General features: G+C 38.8%; 2 protein-coding genes across 3 annotated transcripts in view; one reads left to right on the forward strand and one right to left on the reverse strand.

The window, feature by feature from the left end:
* The window catches only part of zcchc14 (zinc finger, CCHC domain containing 14), a 34,318-nt gene extending 28,261 nt beyond the window's left edge, over positions 1-6,057 (reverse strand). The window contains exon 1 of the mRNA XM_081356351.1: positions 4,726-6,057. Within this exon, the coding sequence (XP_081212477.1) occupies positions 4,726-5,367 (642 nt within the window). The 5' untranslated portion in view covers positions 5,368-6,057. The remainder of the gene's footprint in view (positions 1-4,725) is intronic.
* A 5,292-nt stretch (positions 6,058-11,349) lies between these two features.
* jph3b (junctophilin 3b) overlaps positions 11,350-26,390 on the forward strand; it is a gene marked incomplete at both ends in the record, with an annotated part of 31,043 nt that continues 16,002 nt past the window's right edge. For both annotated transcript variants that reach the window (XM_081355979.1, XM_081355980.1), the window contains 2 exons: positions 11,350-11,731; positions 22,105-22,912. In XM_081355979.1, coding sequence (XP_081212105.1) covers positions 11,350-11,731; positions 22,105-22,912 — 1,190 coding nt within the window. The remainder of the gene's footprint in view (positions 11,732-22,104; positions 22,913-26,390) is intronic.

Genomic DNA, 26,390 nt, shown 5'->3' on the forward strand with positions numbered 1-26,390 from the left:
AACAGCTCAAATTTGCATTTTAGTCTGGGCTTAAGCCTTGTCTGTGAAACCGGGGGATAAATGCAAATGTTTCCTATTTTAGCTTTGCTTTATCACATAATCAATTTACAAATTCCACAACCCATTCTGATTTCTGATCTGAGGTTACATCTTCCAGCTTGCTAAAGAAGAGTTGAAGCAAAAGGAGGCCGGTACCACAAATGCTAAGCACAGCAGCTAGTAAAAGCCAGCTCTGAAACCAATTAGGACTGCCGTACAGTCCACTGCTGCCACATCCACATCCCACGCTGCCAAATCTCCGTTCCTCTCTTCCTCTCTTTGAAAAACATGGCCTTCTGTTGAAGACTCAGCTGAAGTGTGGATCATAACACAAAGGAAAGAACTCCTTGGAAAAATACAGCTGAGAAAATCAGTTCATAGCAGACAAAGAAGAGCAAGGCGATAGACAAAAAGTGAATTAGCCTTATTTTTCAGGATTATTTGACAAGGTGTTTCATATTGTTTTTGTGTCAGTTTAAAGTCAGCATGATATGGCCTTCACACTCCTTTAACTAAACAATCTGACATACAGTAATTTAGTGTAAAATAAGAGCCAATGAAAAAATGTAGGAGGGAACTTGATTTTATCCATCAGGAATTGACTGGAACGTGAAACATGGGCGTTTATTTATAACAGATTATGACAATTTTGGCAATGTTGTATTATTTTAATTGTGGGATACAATTGAGAAGGTCAAGATCTCTGAGATGGGACAAGCCAAAAAACATTTGGATACTGACACTGGATGCGTTTAAAACTAGCTATATAATTGTTTGGTGAACAATATAACTACCATTAAAAAGTTTGGGGTCAAGAAGACTTTCTCAAATTTTGAAAGAAATCTGTCAAAATATTGGCGATATTTGCTATTTTTATATTTAAATATAAGTTCATTTCAGCAATTGTTATGCATGTGTTTGCACCCAGCTCTCTAAGATAACGGCATCGGTCAATCAAAAAATTAACATCGGTTAACCACAAGTAAAACATAAATATTGTAGATTATTTTCAACTTAAAACAACTGTTTTCTATTTTAATATATTTCAACTGTAATGTATTCCTGTGATGGCAAAGCTGAATTTTCTGCAGCCATTTCTTCAGTCTTCAGTGTCACATGGTCAGAATCGTGGGGTCCTGTTCGGAGTGATTTGGTGCGCATAAACATTTCTCATTGTTATCAACTGTTGAAAACCGTTGAGCTGCTTAATATTTCAAAAGAACTCACAACTTTCAAAACTTATGTAGTTCTTGTCAACTGAGTTTTTTTTTTTTTTTTTTTGGTCAGCTGATCAATTGGCATGTTGTTAAACTGCAGTACATTCCATTGAACACACTGTACCTCTATACCTCACAGCCTCGTTTTCATTCCTGTCAAACATTATATATGGCGATTGCTTTAAAAACACAATATGTGGAAAGTGCTTAAATGGGCCCAATTTGGATGTCATGGCATCTTTAAACAGTGCTATCAGACATGTATTTTAAATGAATGTTGGCGATTACAATCTCAAGATTCCCAAGACAAAAGAGCATGTGTTTTTGTTGATGTTTAGGCTAGTATAAAGGTCTCTTGAACAAGCGAGCAGTCGGTGCTTCCTGATGAATCACAGGAGAGTTACACAGAGGGCTGATTTAAGCATGGAGAAATGTGCTGAGCTTCACTTCATGAAAGCCAAAACCAACAAATCACTAAATAGAACCGCCTTCTCTGCCTTCACAGGGTACTTTCCCACTACACCCGCTGAAGCACAGGTCTCGGCAGCATGTGTGCCTCATGAGCCCATGTCAGTACAGATAACACTCCACTAGAGATTATTAGATCTGACAACACTGGGATCACACAATAAAAGACTCAACATACATTAGGAAGTGTTTTACCACATTTTGCCAACATGCATTTTTACCGCTTTAACCGCACATTGATCCCTCACTGTAGTACTGTAAGTATAGAAACCAATATCACATAACCAAAAAGTTATTTTAATCACGAAATCACAATAAAAACAAAACTCACACACTGATTTCTGAAGGATTATGTGACAGTAGAGACTGAGGAAATGGCTAAAATACAGTAAAATTCAGCTTTGCCATCACAACAGTAAATTACCCTTTAAAAAGTATTCAAATAGAAAACAATTAGTTTTAATTTTAATACTTTACTGTATTATTTGTCATATAAATACAGCCCTGGTGAGCATAAAGCCCAGGACACACCAGGCGGACTGTGTTGTCGCCTCTCATTGGCTGCGTCTCGGCCAAAAAGCTGCGCTTGAACACACCAAAAGGACTACAGGCGACTGTCAACTAGCACATGTTCTGCGCCTGCGTGTATATATCAGCAGTTATCAATAGTTTATTTTCGTCATTCAAAAAGGGAAACCGAAAATAGGACTGCAGATATACAAACCGAAAACAAAGCAGTTCTTGCTTACCATTTGGAATATCATTCATTCTGATCACTTTCTTCATTATAGCCAGCTCATAATATTTGTGTATTCGAATTTTCAGGTAAGATGATGCAAAAATTTAACTTCTGTCTGTGCTTTCATGACTTCTTTGCTCGCTTTCATCATTTCGCTTTTATTCTTGTGCACTGATTCGTTCACCAGGCTGAACAGCCAATCAGAGTTCTCTCTCTTAGCGATGGCCTGACGCCGATTTAACTTGCTGAATCGGCCCAAAAAAGACCCAATGGCGTTCGACTAAAGCCAACGGTGCGGAACATACAGAAGAAATTAAGCCAACCAACGCTCAAAAACGGCCTGATATTCCAAACTTTTGACTGATAGTGTTAGTGTATATACACTACTGGGCAAAAAATAGTGAATATTTGGTCTCACATTAAGCTTAAAGCCTTAAACTTAAACTGGGAGACATTTTTCAACTACTATGAACTGTTAAATCCAATAAAATTGAGTGAAAAAGCTGTAAAAAAGCTATTCTCGTGCTAAGTTACTTTATCTACAGTATTTGTGCAATTCTTGCGAAATTCCTGAACAGTGATTCATGATTAAAATGGTTAAGACAATTAAAAGACCGTGGTGATGGTTGTGGTGTGGTTCTTTAATAACACCAGCTAGGAGCAAAAATAAATAAAAAATCCATAGCAGATGCTATGCAATATTCTTCAGAACTGTGTGTGCATCGTGTCAGCACATTTAATGTCATTTTTACATCTATTTATTCTGGAACTGTTGTATAATATCATATTCTATAATGAAAGGGTTTTGCTGCTTCTGTCAGTTTTCAAAGCCTGTTTGTTGACTCACCAAGCTAACATTTTTGAGTTACAACATAATTATACATTTGCGATATTACATTACACGCTGGGTTTAAGAAAGTGTAAGTGTGAGTCTTGCGTCATCGTAAAGGCATTGATTCATTGAGATCACTCCTGCACTTGGAACCCCCATGAGAGGATGGAACAGATTTAAACAGTAAACACTCATTGGTTGGAGTTGTGTGAGATCTCATGGCTGAATTGTTTGTCTTTGCCAGATGACCCCAGTTCATTATTGTTGCTCTCGGTGTTCCCCATAGATACTGTTGAATAAATCAGGTCTGATCTGTATATCTAGGGTGTATGGCCTAGCGCTTAAAAGTTGAGGCTAGTAAGCAAAAAGGTTGTGGGTTCAAACACCAAAAGGGGTTTTATGAACCATCAGCATTGTTGAACTGAGACACTTAACCCCAGGTTGCTCAAAGGGGACAGTCCATGTTGCTTTGGATAAAAATGTCGGTCCTATAAGGAATTAGTTATAGGCTAAATTAACCACATTAACATTATTTAGCATACATTCATAAACTCGTTTAACACCTTAAAGGGATAGTTCATCTAAAAATAAAATTTTCACTATTTAATGGCATTCATCTTGTTCATCACCTTATGACTTTCTTTGACTTACTGAAAACAAAAAAGATAAATTTTGCACATGCCATTGTTTTCCATACAAGGAAAGTGTGTGAATATTTTTATTTAACAAAATATTGTATGGACCATAAAAATGAAGTCTATTCAACTAAAGCAATATTCTATATTCAATATTCAATATATATATATATATATATATATATATATATATATATATATATATATATATATATATATATATATATATATATATATATATTGTGGATCTTAAATTTAAAGCTGCAACTTTTCTGAGAATTAGAAATACTAATAATCAATTTAGATTGGTAATAATCAATTAGTCAACCATGTGACCAATTCACTCTCTTTGACATTCAGCAAAATATCTCTTTTTGTGTTATATGGATGAAAGTCAGTTACACAGGTTTGGAGGTCGCAATGAAACGGTAGTAGTGCAGATCTTTTCTTTCGTATTGTGACGCACATTAAAATATCGAAAAAGAAAAAAGTAGGGCAGGGAATTAGTTTTATGCATCGGTTGTTGATTGGATTTAAATGTGGGGTTTTGCACACAAAAGTGAAGGCAGATGAACAGGGTTTAAGCAGACTAAATGATTGGAGAGGTCCTCCATACATCACCAGACAGAAGTCTGTCGTTTTCTCTGGAAGATGCAGTTATGACATTTTGATGAAACTTTTTTTTACTAAAATGAAACGTGCATGGATGAATGGTTCACAATAAGATAATTAAAACGCATTTGAGAGGATATGCAGGGCGAATTCCATTACATGCAGACTCTAAATGTTTCCCACCTTGCAGCACGGACATCCGGCCTGGCAGGAGTTTAAGGTGGATGAGGTGATGAAGGAAGAGAAGGTCGGGGTCGCGCTCACGTTTGGGAGAGCAGCAGCACAAGCCCCGCCCCCATGTGACGTCGACGACGCCTCACCAACTGTCACCTGTAGGATCTTCTGGATTTGTGTCAACTCTTGCCTCAGCACCTGCTTTTGATGAAAACTAAAGGCGGGATGGTTCGAAGCCATGGTGAAGAGGAGCAAAAATTGCTCTCCCGTCTGGCCATCGTTAAGCTGAAGTCCGTAGTTATTAATGATGGTGTCGATGTGAGTTAGGGTGCGAAACAAAACTCCTGCCGCTACGCGGTTGTCCGAGCTGAGGAGCGCGAGCGAGACGAGCAGTTTGCTCCTCACGACCACATCCGTGATGTTGGCCAGGTTGGCGAGGTCAGCCGGGTTGTTGGCTTTGATTTCTGCATCCCTCAGAGAGTGGTAGTCTTTTCGGGCTAGGTCTTCCAAACACGAACCGAGGAAGCGCAGCTCAATGGGAACGCATAGGTCCAAAAGGCCGCAGAAGAACTCAGCCCTCTGCGCCGAACTCAACACGGAGAACCAGCGGTAAACCTCCTCTCTCTGAACAAAGCATCTGTTCTCAACCATCTTAGACAGCACTTATAAAATGCATCAGATATTAAAAACAAAGTTCATACAGCAGTGGTCGATGGCCTTTACGAACTTTACAAACTTCCAAATCATTCACTGACGTAAACATCCATGAAGTTATAGGCAGTGGTCAGTCTGAGCGTCTCAGAACCCCTACAACAAGACATGCTACATGGTTTCCTTCGTGTTTTATATGCCAGCGATTGCATTATCTCGTCAAAGCCATATCAAGTTGTTAAAGAAACAAATTGTGTTCACTGTAGCAGTAATCCCAGACGCGCGGCGGCGCAGCCCCTCTGCCCGCCCGTGTCTCTCCTTTTTCGGCAAGCCCCCCTACGTGATCCCCACGTCAGCCAGTTATTCAATAGTCTCCAGGACACATTATAAAACAAACACATTTCTTTCAGATCTTACAGTATCCGTTAGAACGATTGGTCCAGATGAAATGATCGGCATTTCTGTGCACGCGCAAAGGAACCGTCTTCGGGCAATAAACATTTTGTGTGGAAAACTCCCCGGTTTTAACAGTTTGACTGGTCTAATGGACGTCAATATATCCGTATATTCCTTTCTCGGACGATTTGTTAATTTTTTTTTTAAAACGTGACACTTTACCCGCTGCTTTTGTTTGCACTTCACGCGAGTGAATTAATCTACGGTTTCGTTGCCTATCATTATCCTGTCTCCAAGTCGAGTAAGGAGAACTGAGTGTAGTTCACTGTCCCGAACTTCACGCAAACCCGGCCCACTGCTGATTTTCATTGGATGAGCAGCTTGTCAGTCATCACATTCTGCGCCGTGATTGGCCAAAACGCCATTCTCTTATTTCTCTCAAGCGCCGGCAGTCATATTTGATGTGGACAGTAAAATATAGTATTATTTAAAGAGATAGGGTACATTCACTTAACATACATTCTTAACTGAATTTTAGACATACGGTAAATTTATTAAAATGTTATAAAATACTATGAATTATTCCTGTGGCGGTCTTGTAGCCTACAGGAAAACCCCTTTCTGAAGTATGCCTTTGGTTAGCCACTAGGCATATATTGGAAATCTCTGGTTTTGTCATTTAATGATGTCAACTTTCCCGAAGATGGCGCCAGTTGTCCCAGGGCTCTATCAAGGACCAAGTCATAATATCCTCACCCAATCTCTAGTGGATTCTATAGTTTCTTAAATACAGTAGGCCTAGTATTTCAAAAAAGTTAATCAAAGTTGTCCTCAGACAAGAGCGGGTATTGTTCAAAATGTATGTATAACTTTGATGAAAGGTTTTGATCCACTTCAAATGTTGACTACTGTACTTTCCACTCTGTCCTATTTTTCTTTGTATACAACCTATACAATAGTAACGGTTACTATTTTATTGTCTCTAGTGCCTTGTTGTTTATTTTTAATTATATTTTTGCGTTTCAAATTTGGAACACAATATTGCTTTATACCCTTGCTTCTGCAATTTGTTAAAATTAAAAATAAATGATTTTGTTTTAAAAAAATTAATTAATTAAAATGCAACATCTTCTTAAAATATGCATTCTATATAAAAAGATTTACTTGCAGGGGTGAAACTATGGTCTGACAAGTGGAGTGGCCAAAACTGAGCGTTGGGTGATGATTTGTTATTTTTGTTGTTTTTGATTCCAAATGTTGTAATTTTTATTTGTATTATACCACATTGTTATAATATGTCATCATAGGACAATTGGTCACATATTTAAGTAACTGTAAGGGTTTAAATCAAATGAGAAGCCCAAAATCTGTATTTGTTGTCAGGCTTCCTGAAAAAGGTTTGGATTTTGTGGAACTGAATTTTGAGCAGAAACGGCATAAAAGTCAAAACTTATACGAAAATAATATGGCTAGTCATAAAACTTTGGACCGTTTTGGACAAGCTCAAAAAGTTGCTTCAAAGAAAAAAAGCAAATTGCACTACAATCTTTGACAAACATTTTCTACATTTACGCTAAAACAATTAATCAGATACAGGACACATACGACAAAACATCTCAAAAAAGACAATAACATGACACCACTTATTGAATTGAATCTCAAAATCACCCAAGTCATTCATAAATTACACATGAAGTTGTTGATCTTGTACATGCGTGTGTTTGTATTGTGTTATAGTTTCACTTCTCCGAAAAGATTCAGTGCATGCATGAATGAACTGTAAACATAGTGTCACTTTTTATTCATCAGGCAACTTTTTACATAGGCTACAGCATACAAAATAGTTTTCTTTCTTTTTTTGGTCACCCAAGCAATTTTCATTGGATCTAAAACGTTTGTATTAGCGATTGTTTTACTCCTCAGAGATACTCTTTATATTTTAGCATATTAGTTGAGCAGAGTGAGTAGCAATTTAAGTTACAAAGAATGTCCACAGTAACAAATTGTTGATTTGGTGAACTTTTATGGATTCATGAAAAGCTTTGTTACATGTTGCCATTATTAAATGCATTAGATATTATAAACTATGAATAATTCTTTTACAACGTTTATTTTTAATCTGGGTACACGTTAATTTCTACATACACTGATTACATATTTTACATTAATTTGTATGTTACAATATGACCAAAAATTAACAATGAATAATAATAGTATATTTATAAATGAACATTAAAAATGGTTGTTCATTTTTAGTTTATGACATCAAATTTAGAACCACTGATATATGAGAAGACCCTTCTGGTAATTTTTTATAATCAACTACAAATGTAGAAGATGAGTAAACTTTAGTATATGTACAGTGCCGGCAAATTAAACTGTTGCTGATCATAAATGAACACTAGAGGGAGCAGTTGGCTCTCACTTTGTGACTGCAATTTGAAAGCTTTTTCTGTGCTCAAGCAAAGGTGACAGGTGATCACGAAAACAAGGATTGGTCATGATCATGCATGACGTAACTTTTAATGAATTCAAAGTTATACATAAACTTCAAATAATGGTGTCATTTTTAATTTAGTGTCAAGGTATCATTTTCAGTGGTACTTTGTGGACCAATTCATGATCAGACATCAAATAATTCCAAAACTACACAAAGTCAAGCTAGCCGCGACGAAAATAGAGGCGCACTATTTATCAAGATAATTACATGAATCAGCAGGAAAAGCAAAGAGACATTCCATCCCATTGGCAAGTGAATGGGATGCCAAAGATGTTTGTCTGATGTATGTAGAATCACATTTAACAACAATTCAGATTTAAATCATTGCCCTATATATGTACTCAAGTATTTGAGTTGATTTAACATGCTCATTAAACACCCTCCAAAAAAACCTGAGTTAGCAAATGTTCCTGTTTCTGCTATTACTGCCCTGTGGTTAAACAAGTAAGGAATTCTGATTTAATAACTCTCCAAATTTTCAATAACAGCCTTGATTTTTTTTTCAGTTGTGCTGCAGGGGTGCGTGAGTCATCTCGGCCTGTTTTGCTAACAATTCTGAGAGATCTTGTGTCTCTGGGCTTAAACTCATGGTAATGCTCCTCAGGCCTCAACCATAGCGTGTCTGCATCAAATCCTCCATGGTGAAGCAGAAACTATACAATTACTTTTTCAGATTTGTGGATCAGAACAGGATAACACCAATGCAATTACAGGTAATGAATTATAAAGCATATGCATGTTTGTTTTTTGGTCAAAAATATTATTTTAATGGTTAACATGGCAATATTGTTTGGCTTTTGACGTCTAACTGTCAAATTATTTCTCTCTTGTAGGTTTTTCAAGAAAGGGTGTAGTTGTTTGTAATAACAACCTTGCAAAATCCATCAATCTGAGAGGAATGTTCGCACTTCCCCTGCAATCTCTATCTTATACACACACATACTCCCACACTATGCCTGCTGATCCCACTTCATAAAATCTCCCTCTCCTACTCTAATTCTAATCAAGCCAACAGCAGGCTATCACTAAAATAGCCTGATAAGCTAAACCACCAGAAGCAATGAGTTAGCATTGCTCAGTCAAAAACATGTAGTGTAATAGTCAAATACATGAATCTTCTTGATTCAAAATATAGGTGACCTGTTTACTGCATGAAACTTGGTTCTCAGTACCTGCTGAGCCAAAGCAGCATGTCAGAGTATTTTTACCCAGCTCTGTCAGAGTTGATCCCCTGTAATTGAGAGGATAAATATCCCTCCTCCTCTTTACAAACAGATTGTTACACACAATTGCAATTTTAATGATATGATAACATATATAAATCAAGTCCCTTGTTTTCGTGTATATAAAGAATTTTACATACTGTATTTTGAAGTACAGGTACGTCTCCATGTACCCTCTTGAATCCTCATGGGCTTTTTTCATTACAGGATACTTCTAAGGAAAAGTTGTTTGAGAAGGAAGACGGAGAAATACTGTAATGTATTGTGTTCTCAGTAATCTCAGTGATGTCTTCAATTGTAACCTATTTTGTCTACAGTATGAATCACAAGTCGCCACAGTAAACGAGACCCTTGTGCCTTACAGATACCATGGGATCCAGAGAAGAATAGTCAGGATGATCAAGAGCCAAGGTCAACAGAGCAGATTTAATATAATCTCACCTGCAACAAAGAGATTTAATGCACCATCTCAAGCCATATCATTAACTGACAAATGCTCTAATTATTCTATGAGGGCAAAGCAATGGAGATTTAGTGGGAGGGTAGGGGGAGGACTAAGCCGGGCAATTAGGAAAAGCAATCTTTGCTCCCTGAGGTGGATAGAGAGAGAGAGAGAGAGAGAGAGAGAGAGAGAGAGCAGTGAGTATTAATGCAGTACATGTCTCTTTAAATGAAGGGAGAGCGAGGGAGAGAGAGCATGTGCAAGGGGGAGGGGGAGTTGGCTGCGTTGGAACAGTCCACCTCTAATGAGCAGATTTGAGAGACACCAGTGTAAGAGAGAGAGAGAGAGAGAGACATCATATGGGGGAATAAGATGACGACGGAGTAAAAGACCATCAGCGTCACATGAAAATCATTCCAACAGCGTGATTGAGTCAAGGAAGAACAGAAGAAGGTAAATCAGGAACAATGAATCTGGTTTTCCCACCTGCAAGCAAACCGGAGCACAGGATTTTTATACAGACCTGAAAAGAGAGCAGAGAGGAAAGCAGAGACAACGACGAAACACTGTCCAGATAAGGAATTAATCACATCAGTTTGTTTACGATCAAGCTGTGCTCTCATAACAGTGCTGGCGAGAGCGTGCATATATATGCATGCGATTGTGTGTGGATAGAGACTGCATTGCTGCTAGAAGACAGAGACTGAAGCTTGCAAAATCCATCGCTCTTTTTTTCTTGTTTCTCTTGCACTCAGTCTCCCTGTGTGGCATCAGCATGTCGGGTGGATTTGGTACAACAGTAAGTGAGCTCCTGGCAGAGGGGATGCGTTTGTAAATGCTACCTGCTTGCTTCATCTATCGGCCGTCACTCTGAGTTCTCACAGGTTTCTAGGTGGAGCCTGGTGGTCTCAGCGACTGGGAGGGGAAGTGAAACAGCTCAAAGCCCCAGAGAGGGAGAGCGGGAGTGAGGGTAGGTGTGTGCTGGCACAGGTGCCCCTCTGTGGAGGCAGGAACGAGGAGGGGGCCAGAGCACCAGAACCGAAAGAATTGTTGCTGCGCTGGTAAAGGTAGAACAAGGCGCATGGCTGGCGTGGGCCCACTTTCATCACTAAGAAGCAACTGCAGGAAAGCAACTTGTGAATAAAAAGCTCCACTCCTGGAAGAGGATGGTCTGAGAGGACTCAAGCTGCTCCTGCCTAGTTTGACAGGAGGGGACTACTGCCCAGGAGGGCACCTCTTTCTTTCTTTTAACTTTTTGCATAGTTTTTTAAAGGCCAATCAAGGGAGAGTTTACAGGTTTTTTCATTCCCCAGCTTTCCACCAACACCCTGGCCCCATTTCCAAATCTGATTTTGTTTGGGTCTTACTTCTTTTTCTTTTCTTTTTGAGATTTGGGGTATTTGCCAAAACCTATTTCATGCATGTCCACTGGGGGCAGGTTCAACTTTGATGATGGGGGATCATACTGTGGAGGGTGGGAAGAGGGAAAGGCCCATGGCCATGGCATCTGCACAGGACCCAAGGGCCAAGGCGAGTATGCAGGCTCCTGGAGCCACGGCTTTGAGGTGGTGGGCATCTATACGTGGCCCAGTGGGAACACCTATCAGGGGACATGGGCGCAAGGTAAGCGCCATGGCATTGGTGTTGAAAACAAGGGCAAGTGGGTTTATAAAGGTGAATGGACACATGGATTTAAGGGACGCTACGGTGTGCGGGAAAGCACAGGAACCAGCGGCAAGTACGAGGGTACATGGAACAACGGCCTACAGGATGGATACGGAACGGAGACATACTCTGATGGAGGTAAGAGTTATGAAATTGTTTTGGTAAAGAGTTTGAGTTCAAGTTTTAAAAAAGTCTTCCAACTAAATGGCACCACAAAATAGTGACATCTCTGCACAAGGGATAGTTTACTCCAAATGGAATCCCTCTCGTCATTACAAACCCATATGATTTTTTTTCTGTGGAACACCCTAACGTTGGACCCCATTGTTCTTCAAAGTATTTTCTTGTGTATTCAACAGAAGAAAGTCATACCAGTTTTGAACAACATGAGGGTGAATAAATGTTGATGGGATTTTTGCATGAACTGTCCCTTTAATGGATAACACAAAAACTATTACAGCAGAGAGAGATATTTCTAGAATACTTGTAATTTCCATTTTTGCACCACTCATCACTTTTTTACTTGTAGTCAGATTTTTTTTTCTTCCTCTACTCATCATTTGGACAAGCGAATTCCTCCATCCTCCACAAGCTGCTGAGGAGATCAATTTGGAGGTTCAAATTAAGGCCAATTGGACATCTAGAGAGAGACAGAGAGAGAGGAAGAACGAGAGAGATTCCAGTCAACCTACAAGTCTTGTAAAAGCCCTTGATAAAATACCAGAACACCCTATTTGAGCTGGAACAAGGTTTCCGTTTTACTGTTCTGGAGACAGTACAAACTAAAATTGTCAAAACAAAAGTCAAGATGATATGAAGGCCAGATAAGTGACAAAGATCAATGGCCATGACAGTAACAATCAAAATCACCACTGTAGCATATACTTGACATAACACTCATGCAATGGCTTACCTTTAACTGGCCTAGAGTAAAAAAAAAAATAATAATAATTGAAATAATAAATTGTTCTGTCAGTGATTATTCAAGAAGAATCACAGTTGTTGAATGTAAATGCATACCAGTGCAGAGTCATGAGAACTGAACCCTCAGTTCTGTGCCTTTTTGTAAAAGAAATCTCCTATTTTATCACCCTTAGTGTCTTTGTTAGTAAAGGTGCAATATTAATACGCAATAGGTAGGTAACATTGTAATACCAACTATTAAAGGGATAGTTCACCCAAAAATTTTAATTCGGTCTTTATTTACTCACCCTCATTTTATTCCAAACCTGTAATACTTTATTTATTCTGTAGAAGACAAAAAAATTTTACATTTTGAAGATCGTTTGAAATGTTTTTGCATAACATTGGGCTTTCACATTAGAGTGAGTAAATAATAAAATAATTTTCAGTTGTGTGTGAACTGTCCCTTTAAGTAAATAGGTAGAGTAGGAGTGTGACATTCTTATACTGTATATAGATTTTTGTCTCATTGATCTAAAGGTAGCTGAATGTATAGATGTGGAGAAACATATCCATATATGCATCCTCACACTCTCTGAAGATATCGTTTCAGTGAGTGTGAAAAGTAAAATCAGCACCCCTTTGGCTGTTTTAAGTTGAAGAAAGTGTCAATTCTGGTGAATGAGGCATATACTTGTATCAACAGTCTATCTATTTTCAGAGCAGCATAACCTCTCTCTCTTTGTTTAATTTTCTTTGCATTATGGAAGTGTTGCCTGTGAGTCTTTTACACCAAGTTGCTGTGGAAACACACACAGACTCTGGCAGCAGGTCAGCGTGTCACTGGAGACTCAATGCTCGCAACTCTGATTGGCTGGCTGACTCGCTAATGGCGTTTACTTACTTTGGTACTAATCTGGACCACTTAATCACAACCACAGTAAGCATTCAGAGAAGACAGAGATTGATAAAAAAAGAAAGAAAGAAAATGAGCCAAAGAAGGGAGAGACAATACAAGAGGAGGTTAATAGGGCCACAAAGAGGTTACAGTGGCATTATCAGCTCTCAGTACTGTCTGAGTACACTACAGCTGCCACACATGAAAGCATCTGTTCACATTATGACCTGAATTCCACCATCACACTAAAGAGGACAGGTTTGAAGAGGGCAGGTTAGTTTACATTAGCTTCTTCTGCTGAAGAAGAGACTCTCATAGTATGCAATATTATAAACACGTCTTTGCTATAAATATAAACTGACATTTCTAGGCTTGCTGTAAATATGTGATATTTCATTACTATTAACGTTGCATCACATGCATTAATCTTTGATTCAATAACATGTCTTGTCATGTTTTACCCCTCAGTCGGCCCCTTAGGGATTACTTGTCTACAGAGAATGGCATTGTACAGGATATGGATGATTTTTGCTTTTATGGCTGCTCTGATTTCAGTTTCTGATGTAACTCTAATGATTATTTAGAAGTCAGGGAGTAAAGTACTTACATACATCGATGTGGAACTCTGTGTTGCTTGAGGCCAACAGTGTTATCATGTCCACTATGTGGCTTATGTACAGCAATTCCCAGCACTTTTGCATGACTAAAACTCAAATGCTGATCAATTTGGCCTCTGAAAAGCGCCATTCTGCATTGCTCAAAAGCAAATCGAAATACCTAGAGCTGGCTTGACAACAAAAGGAAGCATACATATCAGTTATGTGGTTCCAATACATTCAGGATTATTTTATTATGTTCATAATCCTAAAATGGGGACTATTCGACTTCTCAAATGCATCACCTACATAACATTAAAAAAAAGAAGAAAAGTCAAACTGAAATCCCCTTAAACGGATAACAGCCTGCTAGTCTATGTAGGCTTAGAGAGATTTGGTTTTAAGTGTAGCTTTATTTTGTATTGTGGAGCGTTGTCGCAATACCATTGCCCCATATACAGAAAACACTGCCTGAATAAACAACAATTTTATGGCATTGTTTATATAAGATTGACAATGCTATAAAAGTGTGTGGTTTGCATCAGGGTAAAGTCACCTTTGGCCTGCCATGTGAAGCACCTATTATTTCCAAAGCTATAAATGCCCAATGGATGGTTTATATTAGAGTAGGTTAAGGAGAAGAGATCTCTTTAGTCCATCTATGGATACAAACACCTGTTTCATTCTGAGAAGTGCACTGTCCTGGATTTAAGGCCACTAGAGATGAGCATGGCCGACAGATGTGTACTCTGCGAGAGTCTGGCCCGCAACCACACGCATGCAACAATTACTCTGCAATTGCTGACTTTGTGAAAAAGACAAGAGATTAATAATTCATGGAAGAGCCGATCCAAACAGACATTCTGCCTGCTTTGCGGGAGTCTGCCTTTTCCTGGTATGAATTCTGATTAGTATTGTATACGAGATATTTAGGCCAAGTGAGCCACGACGCCATCATTTCTTTAGACAGACTCGTCCCTGATCACGACACACGAAAAGGAAAAAACAAGAAGTATTCGACCTCGAAACAGAACAGCGAGCATTGTTAAAGAAACCATTATAAATTCAACCCGGGGGAAGGCGCGTGATTAAATCTGTCCTGTGATGTTTCCGCGTCTTTGATCTTTCCGCATTAACCGTTTCCGTTCTGCGTGCCCCGCGCTGTTGCACAATGCATCTCATAGGCCTCCGGCAGAAACGCAAGCGAATTAGTTTTGACATGTGGGTTGCAGGACTCATAGAAAGCCAATACCGGACCACTAATCACATAACCATGTGACCCATGTGGGATGTCCCATGCTCATACAAGGCTACTGTTGTTTGCATGTCCCATACAGTAAGTCATCATTTTCATTGGTATTGCTGTTTTCACAGCAGTGCAGTGATTCAATTAGATGTTCCTCTGATTAATACTAACGTCTGCATCCTCAGAGAGCTCCCGCTCTCTATATTGCATATTCACACTTGGTTTGTTCAAACAGACTTGTTAGATCTCACAAAGCAAGAGATCTGACATCTACCTCATGGAAAGAATACACATTGTATTGGATATCTGAACATCTTAACCTCCTGAGACGCAGCAAACAAACAAACACAGGTTTTGTCATTTAGATTATTTCTTCTAACAAGTGACAGATACATTTTTGCGAAAATACCAGATGCACAGTTGAAATACCAAACAGTTTGATCAAACAGCAATATGGGAATAATTTTCACTTCACTTTTAAAATGTGATGATCCCATTTCATTTCTATATGAACTAAGCATGGTTTATGGTTAGTTTATTCATTTCAGTTCATTAATTGCATTTTAGATTGTATTTTCCCCTGATGTTTGTGACCCTATAAAAATAGAGATATATTATATTATAAATAGCTTTACATAATTATATCATATCATTATAATATTGAATATGAAAGAAAAGCCCAGGATGTCCTTTTCATGATATATATGAAACACTTCAAACTGCGATATATATGGTCTAAGAGATATTAGCAAACAACTTATGTCCACTACAGTGAACAAAAATGAATTGCTGAATCTCAGGAGGATATAAAACTCAACTGAAACAGGCAGGCTATACACCCACTCTTATCTTCAGAACCACGGAGAGCGCCAGCAGCGCGCCAGTGTCGTGACTGTTCTCCCTCTATCTCTCTCTCCCTGAGAGGAGCTTTCCCACGATATCATAGTAATACAAGAGAAGAGCACACCGATTATCTAACAAATTCTCTTCATTAGGCCCACCTGTCATGCTGTTTACTTCCAACACCTCTTTAGCCGCCTCTTTTAATGAGAAGTTCCTATGACTACCAGCAGAATTATCAAAGGACTGGAAGATTGCGTGCGTTTGTACCACAAGAGATCTCACTTTCACCCCCCTGCCTGACCTCACTGGGAAAACGTACATAAGGGACCCTTTAGGATTTGTTTTAACCGACAATAACCTTTTCTGAACGTCAAAGTGTGAAATCGAAAGAACTTCATTTGAGTAACAAATGTCCAAATAGTTGATTTTTATCCTGACTGTTCCTGTTTCAAAATGAAAAAAATGTTCAGTTATGGATCGTTTCAAGAGAAGAGTGCTAGCAAACAGTATTTTGACACATTTTGCACTTCTCCAGATGAAGTATGACAGATATTGACATATATTCCAAGACAAAACAATACCTGAATTTACACAAATTATCCAATCCAAAGTTTACATACCCTTGGTTCTCTATATTGTGTGTTGCATCCTTGAATGACTCTCTGGTTTGTCCTGAACAGTGAAGCTGTCCACTTACTTTGAAAAAAAAAAAAAATCCTCCAGGTATTGTAAGATTACCAGCATGCTTTGAATGGTTGCAGTGGCTATATGATCCATATTTGCGACTCATAACTACCATAAAAGGCTGCAAAACAAAATCAGTTATAATCAACACGATATTAAAAAAGATTTGTATTTAAAATCTTGAACATGATAATTACACTGTACACTGTAATTATCTTACTGTAAGAACTGAATACTAACAAACATGTAGCCTACTTAATGTTTCATTATTTTGTGAAGCTGCTTGTAAACACACTGGAATATACTTTTGTACATAAACATCATCTAATGTAAAGTGTCACTAATCTTTTGCGCTTCTTGCACATCCTGTTAAAAACAGTGAAGATTGCATCTTAATTTCAGTCACTGTGACTTGGGAATCTGCCCGAGGCCTTCAAGGAACACAGAGCAGTTCAAAGGCTAATCAAGGACAAGTTTCCCCTTCACATACCTCAAACGGGAAGACGTAATGTCCAAAACCATTTTAGCCGGTGGGCGTATCTTGTCCTCAGACCGCCAGACTCCGAGTCGGATGCTTAGTTTCGTGTCTGTGCTAACGCTGTGCCCATCAATCAGAGCACTACGGACGTCAGCAGTTTTACATCACTGTCAGGCAGCCTTTATTCTGAAAGGCCTGCCAATGCATCATAATCAAAAATCCTCTCTCGTCTATAATCCATTGAACTATCTATTAGATTTGCTTTTGTTTTACGGATGCTAATGATGTTACTGATTATCCACAAAATTTGTTTGCTATACAGGTCTGTAGAGATCTATAATTGTGAAAAATGAGAACAGAGATGAGATTTTTTCATTTGTGGCTTGTAGAAGTTACAATACTGTTGGTATGATGAAGATATTTAGCTATTGTTTTCTCAAAATCTTGCTTTATTTTAGCTGTTACGGTTAAATCTGAAGCGAGCAAAAATGTGCAGTAGATAATGAATGGAAGTGTGGGTATGTGTGCGAAAGAACTACACTGTGATTGTTTGGGAGGTGTGAACTGATGCCTCCTCTCTTTCTATGTGTCGGTGTGTGTGGGAACTTTCTGAGCTAATCCCATCACTTTAGGTCTGTGTTTGATCTACATATCACACAGCACGCAGCTGCTGCCCGACAATATGAAGAAAGCATCAGCAAGATGTTGGCCACTCCGCTGAATACAGCATCAGAATGACAACAGCTACAGGCCTGTGACAGTGTGTCAGTTTCCTGTTCTCACTTCAGTTGCAGTACTTGCTTTCACTCCTTCATACACACTATTTGCCTGAGAATTCTTCTTCACATATAATTATCAAATCTTTGAAGGGGTTTTCATGAGGAAAAAGTAACTATTTTATGAGTTGGCAATTTGGTATGACTTTGTATGAATGTATGAATGACTTTGTATGAATGTCACATGAATGTCTATCCCAAACCCTAGGGTAAACCTAATCCTTGTTGGGGTGTAAGCAAATAGTACAACAACAAAAAAAGGATGAATGAGATCATATGAATTCGTACAAATTTGCCACCTTTGTATGAAGTTGTAATATAAAAAGGTTAAAAATTTCATTGAGAGTGTTGGGTTTTACTGAGTTTGATGTTTTTTAAAAGATACAGACAGATAGATAGATAGATAGATAGATAGATAGATAGATAGATAGATAGATAGATAGATAGATAGATAGATAGATAGATAGATAGATAGATAGATAGATAGATAGATAGATAGATAGATAGATAGATAGATAGATAGACAGACAGACAGACAGACAGACAGACAGACAGACAGACAGACAGACAGACAGACAGACAGACAGACAGACAGACAGACAGACAGACAGACAGACAGACAGATACATAGATAGGAGGAACAAATGGATAAATACAATGATAGATAGACAGACAGACAGACAGACAGACAGACAGACAGACAGATACATAGATACATAGATAGGAGGAACAAATGGATAAATACAATGATAGATAGACAGACAGACAGACAGACAGACAGACAGACAGACAGACAGACAGACAGACAGACAGACAGACAGACAGATAGATAGATAGATAGATAGATAGAGGCAGAGCAGTTTGTGAGCCAGGAAAGTATGTATATTGAAGTGGGGGGCTGGGAAAATCCACCAAGCACAGCTCCAGCCCCATTGAGCCATCCAGCAGCCCTCGCTGACATGCCAACCCACAGAGATCAATACAGGCAGAGGGAATGGGGGCGTTCGTATGGCTGAATGTGTATGCATGTAGCTAACAGGATGAGAAAGCTGATAATGTAAAGACAAAAGGGATGGGAGAGAAGAAAAAAGGGTGAGAACGGATAAGAGGTGGGAGAGATGGTGAGATAACGGAAGTAGCACAGTGAGCTGTGTGTGTGTGTGTGTGTGTGTGTGACTGCCACAGTAATAGTGCCAGCATGTTCTAGAATGTTGGCCAGGATGAATCACCAGCATGTAGGGATAGTGGTTACATCAGAGGTGATCTCATAGAGCGCAAAAAAGTACAGGACAGATCAGGTGGATCATGAATATACACGTTCCGGTATAAAAAAATCAATGCTAGATGAGTGCAAACTATTAAAGGGATAATTCACTCAAAAATTGTCATCATTTACTCACCATCACATTGTTCAAAAATCCCACGACTTTATTCTGTGGAGAACAAAAAGTACATGTTTATATGAGCACTCTTTTTAAATACATTTAAATACTTTTTGAATATAATAATTCACAAGTTGTACAAACCACTTTTTTTGCACTTTTTGAGCTTGACAGGTCCAGTGTTATCCCAGATTTCAGCACCACAGAGAGAGCAACTCTGTAACTGGACTTGGTTTTAAGTGTGAGATCAGAAAACCTAGAGACAAAAAAGACATCGATTACAGAGCTCATCTCAGTCTGGAATCATATTTAAAGCAATGTCTATTTGCTTCATTTGTTGATTTTGCTAGCTTAAAGTGACATGGGCAACCAATTACAAATCAGTTATTTTAGAAACCGTAATGAGTAGGGCTGTCAATTTAGTCTGATTAACTATTAGGAAATTAACAATAAAAATAAACACTTAATCATGCCAAGAAATCTGAGTTTTTTTTTTAAACATTTTAACTACTTGTAACATGACTAGGCATCCAAAAGACATAGTGTTTAGTTAATATGAAAAAAAAAAATATTGACTTCTAATTCATCTATTCAATGCTTTGCTCAACTATATAACGTCTTAAATTATCTTCGTTCTTGGGCTTCTCTCAGCAGAAATTGATATATGGCATTAGTTGCGATTAATTAGGCACCAGCCCTAGTACTGAAACAACAACTGTAGGGATTAAAACACTCCTTTTCTTCTTCCAGTGACAACATTTTCAGATTAAGGCCCATCAGCACTGTTCTTATCACGTGTGAGAACTTTAGTGTTATTGGTTACCCATGTCACTTAATGAAGGTTCCAAGATGGTCATCCATCAAGACTCCTGACAGAAAGATCAGGCTGCCAGCGCCATAAAGGAAATTTTACAGAACGCGACATTCCATTATTTTGTTGGCACATTCACCAATAAATAACACTGCTGGCGGCTAAACAGATGGACATTGTGATATCTCATGGAGATTAAGATCGATGAGATGAACACTTGGTCCTCTGGGGGAACCATCACAATAAATGAAGTAATAGAGCCAGGTCTGGAGATCATGGCTGCCAAAAACACTCTTCCACTGTTGCCATTTTGTCACTTCCTGTGCTTGCCATTGATGAGGTTGGTCATGCTGATGATGGTACAAGTGATCACAACTGTAATCATGGTGTGCATCGGTGCCCTAAATGAAATGAGACAAATGTAATTCTTTATATAAGTACACATTCTCAAAAATCTGATGATCTGATCAACTTCTTGGTCTAAATCTTCAGGTGGAATACAATTGCTTGCACTCTATTTAAACATGCGGTTGCTGTATTGAAGTATCGGGCACCTTTTACAAGTTATTTTTATGCACTGCCCTGCTACATTTCATTCTTTTTTCATTAAGTTGTTACTCTGCCTCATTGCGTGGCACAAAAGCAATGAGAGAAGCATTTTATTGAGCTCACGAGAATTATTACTGTTTGTGCCTGGAGTAACACGCACTGTAATCCTCTCCCAACTGTATTGAGTAACTCAAAAGGCACAAACATTTTACAGAGATGTGAATTGCAGTATCATCTCAGGTCACTGTGATTTTGCAGAGTAAGACAAGTTCCTGGATCAATATTCGTGTCTGAAAACGTAGTCCTAACCATATCCCTACCCCTTAACCTAACCCTACTCATAACTTATCCCTAAAATCAGAGAAAATGTGAATAACACTGATGGTTGTAAGCCTAAGCTTGACATAAAGTGTAAGGTTGGTCCTCATATCTGATTGGTTGATTGGAATGTTGTTCCAGGATGAACAAAGTTGTTGATCCAGGAACATGTTGCACTTGGTGAAATCGTGTTCACTGTATGATCTCTCTGGTGGTTAAGTTTATAGTGGTAAAAGGGCAGTGCCTGCAGCTAAATTGTTGTCTTCACTGTCCTTTGGTTCTCAATCACATTCACATGTTCAAAAGGACTGAAACGCAAAGCACCTGTTTGTCAGTGCAAACTGATATCACATAAGGTCACCTTCCATTGTCATCAGCAATTTAAGTTACGACAGGCATATTTGTGAAACTTTCCATGAATAAGATACTAACAAATAGTCAGTGGAGGTGCTTAACCTCCAGAAAATGCTCTAAGTACATGTCTAAGTACAGTATATGGCAATAAATAATGTGTACTAGTATTTTGTAATGTTGTAATGTTGTAAATGTAGCATAAAGACAATCAATATATTATATATAAAACATTAAAATAAATAAAAACATTTTGAATATAAGAGGGTAACAGGGTTGAATGGTTGAGTTTAACAAATGCGTGCCGTGAAACCATTGTGCAACTAGCTGTTTGGGAGCTTTTTCAAGTTACCCAAAACCATTAGGAAGACTGATTTCTTTGACCAGAATTCGTCGCTGTGACCACCGCTGCTAAAAGGTAGCCTATTCAGAACATTTTCTTTATAAAATGCTTTTCTCAGCATAGTCACAGGGGCAACTGTAAAGACTACCAGAGCTGAAAACATGAGGCAACTCTCCAAACTGGAGAAACCCAAGGGCAGCAGACTCAGCCGGGGAACCCTGGGTTTTACATCTACTGCAGTTCTGCAAAATCCTGCAACAGACAGCTTCATTCTGAATTAAATTGTTGATTTATTGTGTACAGCTGTCTCTTACCTCCTGTCTTTTCGTGCAGGTACATACCAGGGCCAATGGGTGGGCGGCATGCGGCATGGATATGGCGTACGGCAGAGCGTTCCGTACGGCATGGCGGCCGTCATCCGTTCACCTTTGCGTACCTCCATAAACTCTCTACGCTCCGAGCACAGCAATGGCACAGCTCTGCTGACGGGCGATCGGGCGCCTGTGGCTGGTGTGGGGGGTGGCGGTGTCCTAGCAGCGGGCAGCCCGGCCGTGTCCCGTGGAGGCTTTGTTCTGACGGCCCACAGTGAGGCAGAGCTGTTGAAGAACAAAAAGAAGGGCCTGTTCCGTCGCTCACTCTTGAGTGGCCTCAAGCTGCGAAAATCCGAATCCAAGAGCTCATTAGCCAGCCAACGGAGCAAGCAGAGTTCCTTTCGCAGTGAGGCCGGAATGAGTACGGTGAGCTCCGCCGCATCCGACATCAACTCAACCATCAGCCTTGGGGAAGGGGAGGGCGAGCTGCCGGTGGGCGAGGACGACGTAGACGCCACTACCACCGAGAGTTATGGCGGCGAATGGAAAAACGACAAGAGGACGGGCTGTGGGGTGAGCCGGCGTTCTGACGGACTGCAGTATCAGGGCGAGTGGTTGGGCAACAAGAGGCACGGCTATGGATGCACCACATTTCCCGACGGCACCAAAGAGGAAGGCAAATACAAACAGAACATGCTTGTCAGTGGCAAACGCAAGAACCTCATCCCGCTACGTGCCAGCAAGATTCGCGAGAAAGTAGACAGAGCGGTCGAAGCGGCAGACAAGGCCGCTGACATTGCGAAGCAGAAGGCAGAGATTGCGCTCTCAAGGTAAGACGCAGGGTTTCACTTTGAATATCTTTGCTTGCTGCTTGTCCTCAAAAAGTACTTGACCAACCTAATGCTAACATACATTCTCAAAGCAAACCAAAGCAATATCCTCATTTTGGGGTGAAAATAATGCTTTTATTTTTGTCCCCAACTTCATGATTTTAATAAACTGGCTCCTAAATGGTTCAACGACCAATTTGACAAGCACGGTTTGCACTACACAAATGTTTGTGCAATCATATGCTAAAGTACTCCTAATGCCACACATACATTTTCCGAATAGACCAAAAATGTCGATGACTCATTTTGCACTACACAGATTTTTGTCCAATCAGATGCTTTATAATAAGTATGTCCTTCCCCCTTAATACCAACCGACTACCAAGTACTTGGGTTAATGGTCATGACGTAGCAAAATCTTTTTGAAACAAAAAGTTTGGGCAGGACATCCTGAAGCGCTCTTCAAAAGCCATTATAAGCTTTAGTTAAATCACAGCCATGAACCTATGTACCTGGTTGCAGGTGGAAACTAAAATATATGTTGAGATTAAGTGGGGGTCGTTCTCAATTTAGAAAGCATTTGATTGGACAAAATCTGTGTTGGGCAGGATGAGTCATGAATATTTTCGTCCCATTTTCCTGGTAGAAAAATACTGTGAACATGAAACGAGTATTTGTGCTAAAAGCTCATTTTTTCCAACTCATTTTAGAGTACGCTAGCAAAAATATGGCTTCAGAGCTAACAAACATGGACAAAGTAACCAAAACTCTTCTTGAATTAATGGAGTCTTAAAGTTGATAGCATGTCCCTTAGCATTAGCAAGCACACTCAAACAAACATACACTTGGACTACACAAGTGCTTGTTGACATTATTGTATCGTTCTACAACATGTATCCTATCGCTTTCTTTACACAGCATCCAAACGAAGGCCATATTTCTAGCGGTTGCTTGGGACCTGTTAAATAGGGCTTGCTGGTGCCGCTATGTGGTGTGGTTGCTAAGGAAACGTGAATGATTTGTGTCGGTGTCAGCGTGGAGAGAGAATACATAAGTCTGGATTCACTTAATGAGAGTCATGTAGATTCTGGGTGTATCAGCAGACTGACTGATGTCTTTATTGATGCAGAGCAACAGTGGCACAATCAATAACATGGACATGTGGAATGTCATAGTCATAAATTGCCTGATGCTGTTAAGGTGTGTGTGTGTGTGTGTGTGTGTGTGTGTGTGTGTGTGTGTGTGTGTGTGTGTGTGTGTGTGTGTGTGTGTGTGTGTGTGTGTGTGTGTGTGTGTGAGTGTGAGTGTGAGTGTGAGAGATAAAGTGTTTATGAACTGTATACAGTTTGGTTTAATATTGAATGCTAATTGAAAAAAATGCAAGCATTTTTCACCTTGTTGTCTGCTATGTCTCTTTGTTGATGTCTGGAAGAGCAGTGTTTTCCAACCTTTGTTGTCTTAGCACCACAGACACATCAGAACAAACGCTCCTTCACTGACACCAACACGAAAATGTGTTCCAACTGACATTATACTGAATTTCCTTTAAAAGGGGAGTCATTTTTAGATAAACAAACATAGAAAAACGTACAGAGTTGCATTAGCAACTAACTGCAATAAAATAAGTTGAGGTACTTAAAGTACAAAAATTTTAAAAAATAAAACTAATAAAAACGGCAAAAATTAACTAAAATGTAAACTAAAATTAAAATGAAAACAAAATATAAAAACAAGCCAATTCAAAATATGAATAAATACTATAGTAGTATAACTAATACTAAAATCGTACTGTTTCAAATGAAAATGAAGTCATTATTTACCTCATTTTGTTCCAAACCTGTAGGCCTATGACCTTTTGAAAAACAGCAATGTGAGATTCATGACATAATCTTTTTTTTTTACTCAAGTCTATTAATTGAATCAGTTGATTTGGTACACAAAATGGGTCTGAATGATTTGTTGACAAATGATTCAGTTTGTCAACAAACAACAGATTCAGTTGATGTTCAACTCACTTACTCAGTGATCAGCAGTTTACAACTGATATTTTTTTAAATAATGATTTAAATTCCACACAATAAGCTATTAAAAGTTTCTCGTTTAAAGTGCCCCTATTATGCTATTTTAAAGGTTCCTAATTTTCTTTTAGAGGTCTTCTACAACATGTTTCAGCACATTTTTCAATGATTCTCAAATGACTCGTCAGAAGATTCAGTCTCTCTAAATCCTTCTTTTCCAAGAGCCTGCTCTGCTCTGATTGGTCAGATAGCCCAATTTGTTGTGATTGGTCTACCGTTTACAGCGCAAGTCAGAAACGAAACGCCCATTACCATAACTTAACTTCAGCTCCAGAGGCTTCCTAAAACTCAGTGATTATACACACTGTAAAGACAGTAACGATAGCATAAATTTTACCATATCGATCTGAGTGCGAGTTTGATGATGAAACATTGGAAGAACTAGTTATTCAACCCAAACCTCCATCGCAAGGACAACTTGAGGAGAGCGTTTCTCAGTGATACACTACTCAGTTTGAGAAACATTATGAAATGTTGCAACTAATTCCTCACCATCAGCATTAACAAGTGTATGTCCATCAACAAACCGATGTGTATATTTCTAATTTATTGAGATGTACATGCAGGAAATGTATCATTAACTGTATCAATAACAGCGCATACGTTAGCCGAACACTAAGGTGAATGACTGATGTAACATTAAAGTTTGTAAAACAAATCTTGCGGCATCCTTTATCATTATTCAAAGTAGCAAGAAAAACAGGCATACCACAATTTTAGGTATTTTGGGACCTCAGCTGATTAGCAGTTAGCCGGAGACCTACTCAATATAACACACAAAACTATGTATTTTGAACAAGCGGTAGAAAATATATACATCAATAATTAATCATACTTACAGGTTGTGATTCTGCAAGTTGGTCTAAATAAAGTGGGTACTGTCCCATCTTTAATGAATAGGCGTTTTGTAAATCCCATTTAGACCTCACAGAGATTTGAGAAGCAATCATCAGAAAAGTGAACACAACAAAAGGTTATAATTTTTAACCACTGACTTCACATGAAGTCTAAGTGTTTACAAAGAGAAATTTTTTTAGCAGAGCACAAAACAGCATCTTCTCGACATGTACAAGACGAACCGGCTACGGAAATATTCTGTAATATTCGAAAAAAGCATAATAGGGGAACTTCAAATACTTTTATGGTGCTTTTGTGTTCTCCATTCATTGTAATTGCTCGGAAAACAGCGACTAGCACAGTCTAAACAATATCTCTTTTTTGTGTTCCACAGAAGAAATAAAGTAATACCAGTTTGGAACGACATGAGGATGAGTACATAATTTTTCCTTTCTAGGTGAACTATCACTTTAAGTCTCGTTTTGTTTGGTAAAAAAGCTAAAGCTAAATCAAAATCTTTCCAAGAACCCAGTGGAGTACGCTGAACGCCCCCTGGATAGGAA

Source organism: Scardinius erythrophthalmus (assembly GCF_964197995.2).
Source record: "Scardinius erythrophthalmus genome assembly, chromosome: 24".
Lineage (NCBI taxonomy): Eukaryota > Metazoa > Chordata > Actinopteri > Cypriniformes > Leuciscidae > Scardinius > Scardinius erythrophthalmus.